Below are 12,526 nucleotides of genomic sequence, written 5' to 3'. Positions count from 1 at the left end.
TTTCTATGTCTGATTAACTGCTTTAATGCTCTGTAATCTTGTCCAGAACAGAGCCTGGCACATGAGTATTAATAAATACTTGTCAAATTAATCAGTAATGAATGAAATGTGTTAATATAAGTTAAATGCTAGATACTGTGCTGTTTATGAATGATTTCTGGTTTTATAACATGAGTGTCTCAAAATAAATTTTTAAGCTACGCTCTTATATGGCAAATACACTGACTTTCTGTAGTTTTCATTGATTACTAACAGTTTGAAACAAGGTATTAACCTCTGATTAAATTAAATTCTGGTTTAGCATGTCATATATAGTACATAAGTAGTTTTAAAATTCACATTTGTGATAAACTTTTAAAAAATGTAATTAAACATGGATAAACTTTAATTTTCTACTTGTTAGAAAACAGGTTAGCAGTTAATTGAGTTTGAATTTGTACAGTCCTTTAACTCTACAAAAATCCTAGGATATAACTGATTTGATTCACATGTCATTTTGGAATTGCTGTTGCTTAATGAGTTTGCTCTTATTTTCTCTATCCACTTTCTTTTTGCTTTTAGAGAAGATGGTAGTATTTTTGATGGGTTGGTGGAAGAAGATGACAAGGACAAAGCAAAAAGGTAGTTCAACTTAAGATGTAAAATAGTAAATAAATGAATAAATAAGTAAATGTAAAAGTAAATAAATCGTAAATTAGTGATTTCCAAAAGCTGTCTGTCTTAAGAACTTAGATATATTAGCAAGGTGGAAAAGCTTAGATTATCAGTATGCAGTTTATAATTTAAATAAAAGTATCCTGTAAAAGTGCTCATCTCATCACATTTTATGAGTGTATAATATCTGTAAGACATCACTAAGGATGTTAACTTTCATCACTCGGCTAAGGTAGGGTTTGCCAGATTCACCATTATAGTTACTCTTTTCCGCTTGACTTACTGCATTCTTTGGTAGCAAGTTATTAAGTGTAGCCCACCTTCAGAGTAGGAATGGAGGGAATTAAGCTCCACCTCCCATAGGAGGGGGTATCTACATACGTTTGGAATATTTCTGTAAAAACATTGTTTCCCATTTTTTTATGTCTGTATGGACTCGTGTGTTTATACTCTAGGTTATATACTCCACTGCTCTCTTATTTTGTTGCTCAAATTGTTTCAGCTTTGGCGATTGGGAGTTCTTTCAGGCTAGGCTCCTATGACCTCCACATGCCTCCATTCTCCCATAGAAGGGAAAGTAGACAGTGGGGGAAAGGGAGGAAAGACTTGTTGGAGAGGTATCCTTAAGTAGGTGAGGGAATGGGATCTAGAGTCATGGTGGTACTGATGGGGGCTTCTACCTTAAATAGGAGTGTTGGCAGTTAGAGTATCAGGATGGGGAGGGTCCAGGTAGCATTATAGCAAAGTTTATAGTCCCTCAGAGTGAGTAGTAAACACTTCTGCGTTTTTTTTTTTTTTTTTTTTTTCCCAGCTGTGTTGAACTGTGTGGGTGCTTAGACAAGGGTGGAGGTGGTTGTATTATACACAGATAACAAATATAAACATGTAATAAGTAATAGTTCTTATATGTCTGTATTTAGCAAAAAAAATGGGGGGAACTGGGATATGAAAAATACAATAACCAGGTAAGTTGCTGAATACTTTAATGAATGATTAAAATATATCTAAGAAGATTTTGAGGAAAACTATACAATGTATTCAAGGAAATAAAAAGACCTGGATTTGAAGCTAAAAATATATAGGACAACCCCTTATCCCTTAACCTCAATCTGGTGAAGGAAAGTTCTTCAGTCTGGCCTGAATGAAGAGGTAGAACTGTAAGGAATTGACTTGGACAGTCTTAAAGGCCAAGTTTATAGATGGATAAGGTAAGCTAAGTGTATTCTATTTTTGAAGACTCTGAAAGTTTGATAATGTTTTTAGGGAACCAGAAATACTGTGGCTCTGGAAGACATTGGAGAAAAAGAAAGAACCTCACTATACTGTCAGAATTAAGGAGGACCACAGTGAGCTCTGACTAAAACAATGATGAGTTCAAGTACCTTAGTGTTGAATCAAGAACAAAGGGGGTTTTATACCCATCCTCAAAATGAAACATCTGTGGCCTGTTCTCAGTGAAGTCATCACAAGGGCTGAGAAGTTCCAGCCTAAATGTAATATGAAGTGAAGTTGACTTTAGTGGTTGTGATCCAGTGATAGAGTTGGCAATATGTGATTTCTATATGTTTTCTTGCCCTGGAATAAAAATGGCTGATTTGAATTATTACTTAATGGTAGCTGTTTGGCACTGGGCATGTTCTCCTTTGTGCCTGAGTTGTCACCTGTAAAGTGAAAATTGGTAAGAAAGTCTACCTCAGGAATAAATGAGATTTCGTAAGTGCTTGTAGTAGTGCCTAGCACATCAGTAGTATGCAGTGAGTATTGACTTTTATTTTTTTTTTTTATTTTTTTTTTTTAAAGATTTTATTTATTTATTCGAGAGAGAGAGAATGAGAGATAGAGAGCACGAGAGGGAAGAGGGTCAGAGGGAGAAGCAGACTCCCTGCTGAGCAGGGAGCCTGATGCGGGACTCGATCCCGGGACTCCAGGATCATGACCTGAGCCGAAGGCAGTCGCTTAACCAACTGAGCCACCCAGGCGCCCTTGACTTTTATTTTATCCCAATTCATGTGTTCAGATACTTCATACATGCTAATTCTCAATGCTTATTTCTTACTCTCTTATAGAGGAATATAACTAGATCTGTATATCTAAGCCTCTTGTGTATATCTTTTAAAATGTGAAACAGGTAATTTCATTGTATCTAAATTCTTTCCAAACCATCTGTCTGCCAAAACCAGTATCACATGTTTTTATTTCACATTAATAAACAGCATTACAGTAACTTGGGAATCCTCTTAGGTTTCTCTTTTGCTTTCCACTGCAAACCAGGTCTGATTACCTAAAATGGATAGTTCTGCCTCTTAACCCTCAAACCCACACTACTCTGTTAACACTACCACTGCCATGGTTTATAGGCTGGGATGTTGCACTGGCCTCCTAAATGGTCATGTGGTGTCCAGGCTTGTTTGCCATACAGCAAGTTTTCAAGAGTATTTGCTAAATGAATTTGTTTCACCAAGCATTGATCCTTTCATTGCTCTGATGCCAGAATGGTCTTATTAACAAGCAGTTCTGTTCCCATCATTTTTTTGCATTAAAACATTTCAGTGCCTTCCCATGACTTTCAGGATTAAATTAAAATCCTTTTATGTAACATAAAAACTTCATGATTTTTTCCAGCATTTATGTCTTCCCCCTCTCCCCCCCCCAGCTCTAGCATACTGGGGCAGAGAAAGCCTATTCATTGGCCATGTTAATGAGATTGAACTACTTGTGATAGGTGTTCATTCCTGTACAAGTTTCCTGTACCTGGGGTGCCTTGCATACACTCCACTACCACCCTTTTCTCACTCAGCCTTCAGTGCATGAGGATGCCATCTCTGGTTCCTCTGAATTTCCATAGGATTTGGATAAATTTCTTGAAAGAACTTGTCTTTTCCCAGTATCCCTAGCCTTTATTAGCATAGTCTCTGTTATTATAGCAAGCACTCACTGTTTGATGAAGGAGTGATTTTAGTATCTATTACGTTTCTTAAGAGGTTTGAACCATTGTATTTTTTTCCCAGTACTAATATAGAATAAATGCTTCTTTGTTACCGAAAAACAAAAAATAAATAAAATTATCCTCTAACCTTTTGGGAAATGAGTATACATTGCTTAAACAAAAACTGAATTAGAAAATCTAACTTCACAAAGTAGACAATTAGAGGTATTATAGAATGATTAATTACTATATGAATAATTGTATTTACTGTCTGAAGGTCTTGGTGCCACTCGATATTTGTTTACTGGTTAGCTGCTTCACATACAACAGTATTCATTATTCATTTGGCATGCATATTTTGAGTGCTTACTGTTTGTTACCCTTAAGTGCTTAGATGAAAAAATTGGGGCTCTGTTATCAAGGTGTACACAGCCTAATGGAGAGAGAGAGATATGCAAACAAATGGTTATAGCTCTGTGGTAGAGCCTGGCATACAGGAATAAAGAGGAAGACTATATGGATAAGCCTGAGGGTAGAGAGATTTCATTTTTAGATTTGTTTGTAATTTAAAATTTACAGGAGATGGGTAACTTTCTCCTATCTAGTAATTTTGAATAATTTGTATTTACACATTATATGCAGTTCCACAAATGTATCTCAGTAATATTCATAATAACCTAATAAGGAAAATAATTATTCCTGGTAAATATTAGATTAAATAAAACCTGAGATTTGAATGAGGTTTGTCTTACTGGCATTTTCCTAAGAATATGTTTGCCAAATGCTTAATATGTAAGTTCTTCAGTGATAAGCTGAGAAGAAAATTAACTGTACATTGTTGGTAACCCGTGGATAAATACTTATTACCACCTGTATTGATGGAAGTACATGGTGTGTAGTTGTATCCAAAGTGAGCTTTGTATTAAACTATGTGTATAATCAAATGGATTGTTTGAAAGCTGCTTAATTTTTTTTTTCCATCAGAGTATCTAGAAACAAATCTGAAAAGAAACGTAGAGATCAATTTAATGTTCTCATTAAAGAACTGGGATCCATGCTTTCCTGGTAATGCTAGGAAGATGGACAAATCTACTGTTCTGCAGAAGAGCATTGATTTTTACGAAAACATAAAGGTAAAATTTTAACTTTATCAGACGGATTTTTTAAAATAACAGAGTCTCCCTTAAAGCATAATGTGATAGAATCTTGACAGTGATTCTTAAAATTGGATGCTTCCTCACCTTTTTTTGAGAAAAAGAAATCAGTTGTCTTTTTAAAGGTTTCCTGATATGTTCTTTATTTCATTCAACAAACATTTATTTAGTGCCTACTAAATCCTATATTCTTGGGGTGCAGAGTAGCAGTCCTGGCCCTCAGTTTACTCAAGCCAAGGAAGACAAACATGTAAACAGCTAATTTTCAATGCAGATACTTAAAACATGAGTAGTGTTTGTAAACCATAAACTTGCTATGAGAACACAGAGGAAAAAAAATGTGTCAGGAAAGCCTTAAAAATAGTTGATTTTTTTAGCTGAGTCTTCCTTTTAGATTAAGTAAGGAGAACAGCATTTCACCTGGAGGGAAATAGGAAATAGTGTGTGTAAAAGCAGAAAAGCAGGGAGGGTTCAGTGTAATTGGAGCATAGTTGAGTTGGAAAATTATGGGTATATTTCAAAGAAAGGCAAGAACCACATCATGAGGGCCTTGTATGCCATTTAAAAGATGATTTCAGTGTATGTCCAGGAAATAAACACTGTTTATAAAATAAAATGATTATTAATTGAAGAAAATCATTTTGACTAAATGAGTCATGAATAATTTAAAGAACATTGAGTATTTTCGTAACAGAGATAATAGATGGAAAACATGTAGAAGGACCTTTCTTTTTCCAGATGCAAATGAAACCGCAAACTTCTCCGAAGGAGATTTTGTAACTAGTACTTTTATTTACTCCTCCAGGGCTTATGGAGTCATGCATTACCAGGCTGGTTTATGCTCCACCACCTCTTTGAAATTATTTTTGTTAATTTCACAAATGCCAGCAGGCCCACCCATTCTGCTGCCAATCAAACAATAGCAATAGCTTTTTCTTATACCTAATGCACTGGAAGTTTTTTTAAAAGGATTTATTTATTTATTACAGAGAGAGAGTGTGTGAGTGGGGGGGGAGGCACAGAGGGAGAGAGAGACTCCCAAGCAAGCTCCATGCTTAGCGTGGAGCCAGATTCGGGTCTCGATCCTAGGATCCTGAGATCATGACCTGAGCTGAAATCAGGAGTCCGATGCTTAACCCATTGAGCCACCCAGGTGCCCCTGCACTGGAAATTTTAATCCATCCGCCACTGGCTTTTTTCCCCCCGTGGCCTGTGTTATACTGCACTTCTTCATTCATCTCCCATTCCTAACTGAAACTCTTTTTCTCCCCCCGGATCTCTTTTGTGCTCTTGCTTTCTCTAGACTCTTTTCCTTGGTTATCTCATTCCATAGCATCAAGTATTGCCTCTCTATTAAACTACCATATCTATATTTTTAGATGCAAACTTGTCAGTCTTTTGTTTCCAGATAACTTCTAGATCTTTCTTTTGCATGTGCTCAAACTCTGTACATCTGAAACTGTGAATTCATTTTCATTTCATCAAGTCACCTCTTTCTCTCAACTTCCTTTTTACATTTTTACAACACTACCCTTTCAGGCCCTAGGACTCAAGCTGAAAAGACTTTCAGATTTTTTTCACCTTCCTTAGTACTGTATCACAGTTGCCAAATTCTGTTGATTCTTCTGTAAATGTGTCAAAATCGCTTGTCTTCATTTTTATTGTCACCATTATCATTACATTTTACCTCTGCAAATAGTATTCTCACTAACCTTAATGTCCCTTGTTAGCACACTCAATCCCCTCAGACATTGCAGTTCAATAAATGATTGCTGAATGAAATGAAATCATATGAATGCATTTGCCCCTGATAATAGAGGATTAATTCTGGCATTTAAGTAGGTCAGTTTTTTTTTTTTTTCAAAATTGGGTGTATAATTCTTACAAAAGAAAATTTACCTTAAATTGAAAGGGAGTTCTTAAATACTTTTATTAGTACTCTAAGCCTGTGTAACTAAACTTGATGGATTTGCTTGTGGATTTAAATTCTTTTTCTCAATGTGTATAATTGGTGTGAATTTGAAAAGCATGACTATATTCCACAGAATTAGTAGCTAGACTTCTTACTCATCATATTGTAGTACGGGCATTTCCAATACGCCAAATGTTGGGTGACAATTTAATATCCTGTGTTTACATACCTGGTAATACAAAATCAAAACAGCTTATTAGTCCCTACTTTTCACTGCAAAGTAGAATATATTTTGTAAAGTAAAATCTATGTTATAGATTTTTATTTTGCCTGGTTGAATATATCTGCACTTAAAAATGGAAAAAATATTTATTACCTAAGTAGTTCAGGTTTCATCATTTATAAATAGCTTTCTCATAACTAAATCCATTAGAAAAATGTTGCAAAATAAACTAATAATTTTGTTAAAATGTGTGCTCCAAGCCAGGGATTTCCAGATTTTTGACCAGTTCCCTACCACTAAGAAAACATTCAAGAGGACACTAAGCAAAACCACTCTGGGATTATTACTTTAAAGTTTTTCCCCAAATTTTAGTCTCCTTGATTAGTTCAGAATAGAGCACCTCAGATTGGAAGGAATCTTTCTGCCTGGTAATAGGCAAGCCTAAAGTCATCTTAGTTAGAAGGCAGACTGACTGACTGACCTCCTTGGCTCCTTTCCTCCAGAGTCATGTCCTTACGACTGCTCTAGCTACATTCCACGATTTGAATGTCAAGAGAAGGATGAGAAGAAAGAATTTCTTTCTAATGCTTCTTTCTAATATGCTTGTTCTGGTTCTTATTTGGTTATTATGCCAAGCAGGAAGCATTCTCAGGCCTTCAGCAATACAGGCTGTCAAAGCTCCCCAAAGAAAAACCAGAGACTAGTTATTTCCAAGAGACCAAATCCAAGGAAATAACTTGCCACATTAGTCCATGTATTTCATCACACCCAAGCCCAGGCCTCCTGATACCTACCTAAACCAATGAATGTTACTGCCTGTGGTTCTCATCTTAAATAGGGAGGAGAGAAAGCAACTTGTTGGACTTTGGTACCACCCCTTACCCCTACCCTGTGTTTGGAGTATGCCACTAATGTGTCAAATAATCTTTACAGAAATCACTGCACAGTCAGATGCCAGTGGAATTCGACAGGACTGGAAACCTACATTCCTTAGTAATGAAGAATTTACACAATTAATGTTAGAGGTATGTCTAGATTTAATTTTTGAAAAGTTTTATTTCCTTGAAAAAGATATTGTTGAGGTGACGACTTTTAGTATGGTTTTAACAATATTAATTTAATATTGAAGTCTTGATTCATTGTAAATCAAACTATATCTTCAATTAAAATTATTATAAGTAAATAGTACTATGTGGTAAGGTAATGTTAAATTTTTCATATTTTTTAATATTATATGATTTTTGAGAGGCTTAATAAAAGTCAGAAACCTATAGCTATCAAGTTCTTTACCTGAGGCCACTAACAACATTCAAATGAAGAATAATGTATTTTATTCATCACATGTTAAATATTATTTATGAGGGGCACCTGGCCGGCATAGTCAGTAAAGCATGCGACTCTTGATCTCAGGGTCATGAGTTTGAACCCCATGTTGGGTGTAGAGATTACTTAAAAATAAATGTTTTAAAGATTTTTATTTATTTATTAGAGAGAGAGAGACAGCAAGAGAGGGAACACAAGCAGAGGGAGTGGGAGAGGGAGAGAAGCAGGCTTCCCGCGGAGCAGGGGAGCCCAATGTGGGGCTCGAACCCAGGACCCTGGGATCATGACCTGAGCCAAAGGCAGATTGAGCCACCCAGGTGCTCCCCAAGGATCTTTTTTAACAAATTGAAATTCACCTAAATACAAATACAAAATGATCATTTAGTATTTTGAAAATACTAAAACATTGAAGTATACATTGAAAGGTAGCCCTTCTTAATTCAAGTAGAAACTTTTAAAAGGAAATAAGTAAATGTTCTGTAACAAAATTATTTTTGAAAACAATTCAGAATATACTTGCTTATAATTGAAAACCCTTAATATCTCATACAGGTCAGTTATAAAATTCACAAAAATTTTGAGTCACTCATATCTATCAATTTTACTTTTCTACTTTTTAATCGTTTCCTTTGTAGAATAATATAGGTATCATCTTTGTACACAAAGTACACAGCTCAGTATCAAATTTCCAGGAAAACTTAGGACACAGAGGTGGTATACTTTGGCAGTAACAGTTAAGGATAAGAAAAATAAACACTTAACAAAGTAGACAGAGCTGAGGAAAGCAGTCGAGGTAGGGATGTTAGAGGTTGTTAAATAATTTACATCTCTTACCCTGTTGTTTGGATATATTATTTTAGACTGTAAGCATTTATCTGTATCATGTATGTATGTGTGATGACCATATAGCAAGTGTCTTTGTATATCAACTAAAGTCTAAGCAACATAAAGTATTTTGCAAATTAACGAGTTATTTTTCTGTTGATACTTTAGATGGAACAGTGAATTGCTGGATTGATTAAGTACATATTCCAGTAGAAATGTTACCATAATGAAAATTTGTTGGACTATATATATTTTATAACTGTGCTTAAAATCTGAAAAATAACTGAGCGCTTTTCACATATTAACTCAATGAATGCGCACAATAATCTTCTGAAGTAGAGTGTGTTAGTATCCCTTTCTTACTTTCCTTGGTTGAGGAAATCGAGGAACAAAGGGATTATGTTACCCAAAGTAACAGGGTGTAAGTAGCTCAGCTAGGATTCCCTGCAGCCCCTGATTTCCATGGCCTGCGCCTCTGTGCACACTGCCACTTGTGAAACTAGTGAAAGCTAGCCAAAGAACAGACCTTTTAGCTTAAAAACCAGCAGTTAGCTCTTTAAATTAGTGGACGCTTTAGTTATAAACTAAATAGTAGTTTCTGATTTTAAGGTTTTTTCATCTAAAAGGTAAGTGTTCTCCTGTAATAAAATTATTTTATTACTTCTAAAGTTCATAAAAGAGTGGTCTATAATAGCCTTCTGATCATCTGCTCATCACTAAACTCATTGACATTGTCCAAAATTATCTTGTTAGATATAAGTAATGTATTTATGAGAGTACACACAAACTAATGTCTAAACGGAGAAAGGAAATAGCTCATTTAATCACTCAATTTTTATTTTATGATTGTAATCTCAGTGCAGTGGTTTAATAAGATCTTCTATGTTAATCATAAACTACCTGCTCTGCTTTATTGGTATGAAAAATTTCTTATAAATTCACAAATTTGTATAATATCTTCACTTATTCTTAATACCTTAATGAAGGTAAATTCACTAATAGGCTAAGCAGAGGAGCATTGTCTCCAAATTTTTTTATTATTATTATTTGTCAAGACACAGGTAGTACATATGTAGATAACTATAAAAAATAAATCTAGGGATTAGAACATTGTAATATACAGCAGAGAAAACTTGAACATATTAAAAATTTTGGAAATATGAATTGTCTTATTATCCTTACAGCTTTTAAGATTAACATTCCTAAAAAGTGTTTCATTTATTTATTTATTAATATGTTCAGGAAATTTTTGCATTTTAATGAATATTAACAACTATTATATATTCTACATATATTAACTACATATACAATATATCTACTACTACTATATTAGCTGCTATATATTATATATTCTAACATTAATATGCCAAGATATGTACAAGATACAGGGAGGATATGTATAAATGTGTGTATATATTACAACCTTGATCCAACTAACTTAGTTGTGTTACTGTTGGCCACTTGTGTTGATCAGATTACAGATAGGCAGTTCTGATACCATTTTCAGACAGATGGGCAGTCCTGATACCATTTTCAGCAGAATTTTAAATATAGGCTCTACCTTGGAATATTAGAGCTGCTAGTAGAAGGTATTAAATCATTCAGCTCATTTTATGGATGAGGCCTAGAGAAGTTGCAGCTTGTCCAAGGTTAGGTAGCTAATTAATGAAAGAACTGGGAAACTTATAACTTATGTGTTGGCTCTTTCTCACCTTTCTTCCACTGCCACCTGTTTGGATCCCTTTTATCTTTGTTGCCTGAGGAATATTCCTTTTTGTCCTTGGGAGAGAAGGGGGTAGCTTGAGAATAGTCAAGGAAATCAGGACGATTTATCCTCATCAGATCTTTCTATAAAGTTTATCTGTGTGAAGTAATTTCCTAGTATGTAGCTCATTCCCCTTGGCAGCTGGCCACTCTCTCCAGTAATTTAGAAGGGAAGGGCTAGTGCCCTGTCAGCCTTATTTTAGATACAGATCCATAAAGAGGTACTGTCCCTTCTCTAGAACTTCAAGTTTTTATTTTAATTCCAGTTAGTTAACATACAGTGTTATATTAGTTTCAGGTATACAATATAGTGATTCAGGAATTCCGTACATGATCTGTTACTCATCACAAGTGTACTCCTTAGTCGCCGTCACCTGTTTAACCCATCCCCCTACCCACCTCTCCTCTGGTAACCATCAGTTTGTTCTCAAGAGTCTGTTTCTTGGTCTGTCTCATTTTTTTTCTCCTTTGGCTCATTTGTTTCTTAAGTACCACATGTCAGTGAAATCATATGGTATTTGTCTTTGACTTATTTCACTTTAGCATTATACTCTGTAGCTCCATCCATGTTGTTGCAAATGGCAAGATTTCATTCTTTTTTATGGCTGAGTAATACTTCATTGTGTATTTCTTGTGTGTGTGTGTGTGGTGTGTGTGTGTGGTGTGTGTGTGTGTGTGACAGTAGTTTATTTTTGCTTTTGTTTCTCTTGCCTCAGGGGACCTATCTAGAAAAAGTTGCTATTGCTTATGTCAGAGAAGTTGCTACCTATGCTCTCTTCTAGAATTTTTATGGTTTCAAGTCTCATATTTAGGTCTTTAATCCATTTCAAATTTATTTTTGGGTATGGTGTAAGAAAGTGGTCTGGTTTCGTTCTTTTACATGTTGTTGTCCAGTTTTTCCAACAGCATTTGTTGAAGAGACTGTTTCCCATTGGATATTCTAGGTTTATTCCCAGGTATCTTAGGGTTTTTGGTGCAGTTGTAAATGGGATTGACTCCCTTAAATCTCTTTCTTCATTCTCGTTGGTGTATAGAGATGCAACTGATTTCTGTGCATTGATTTTCTATCCTGCCACTTTGCTGAATTCCTGTGTGAGTTCTGGCAATTTGGGGGTGGAGTCTTTTGGGTTTTCCACAGAGTATCATGTCATCTGTGAAGAGTGAGTGTTTGACTTCTTTGCCAATTTCAGATGCCTTTTATTTCTGAATAAAAGGCGTTGTTGTCTGATTGCTGAGGCTAGGATTTCTAGTACTATGCTAAACAACAGTGGCGAGTGTGGACATCTCTGCCGTGTTCCTGACCTTAAGGGAAAAGCTCTCAGTTTCCCCCATTGAGAATGATATTCACTGTGGGCTTTTTGCATATGGCTTTTATGATACTGAAGTATGTTGCCTCTATCCCTACACTGTGAAGAGTTTTAATCAAGAAAGGATGCAGTACTTTGTCCATTGCTTTTTCTGCATCTGTTGAGAGGATCATATGGCTCTTGTCCTTTCTTCTATTAATGTGGTGTATCACATTGATTGATTTGCTGATGTTGAACCAACCTTGCAGCTCAGGAATAAATCCCATTTGGTTGTGGTGAATAATCCTTTTAATGTACTGTTGGATCCTATTGCCTAGTATGTTGGTGAGATTTTTGGCACCCTGTTCATCAGGGATATTGGTCTGTAATTCTCCTTTTTGGTGGGGTCTTTGTCTGGTTTTGGGATCAAGGTAATGCTGGCCTTAATAGAAAGAGTTT

General features: G+C 35.4%; 1 protein-coding gene across 1 annotated transcript in view; it reads left to right on the top strand.

Moving 5' to 3' along the window:
* Positions 1 to 12,526, top strand: part of CLOCK (clock circadian regulator) — a 139,009-nt gene that overhangs the window by 65,651 nt on the left and 60,832 nt on the right. Inside the window, 5 exon segments of the mRNA XM_035726414.1 lie at positions 562 to 621; positions 4,565 to 4,640; positions 4,642 to 4,696; positions 4,699 to 4,713; positions 7,803 to 7,894. Of these exon segments, the coding sequence (XP_035582307.1) occupies positions 562 to 621; positions 4,565 to 4,640; positions 4,642 to 4,696; positions 4,699 to 4,713; positions 7,803 to 7,894 (298 nt within the window).

Source organism: Zalophus californianus, chromosome 2 (assembly GCF_009762305.2).
Source record: "Zalophus californianus isolate mZalCal1 chromosome 2, mZalCal1.pri.v2, whole genome shotgun sequence".
NCBI lineage: Eukaryota > Metazoa > Chordata > Mammalia > Carnivora > Otariidae > Zalophus > Zalophus californianus.
The sequence above is the reverse complement of the archived record's forward strand: the minus strand, read 5'-3'. Positions and strand labels throughout refer to the sequence as shown.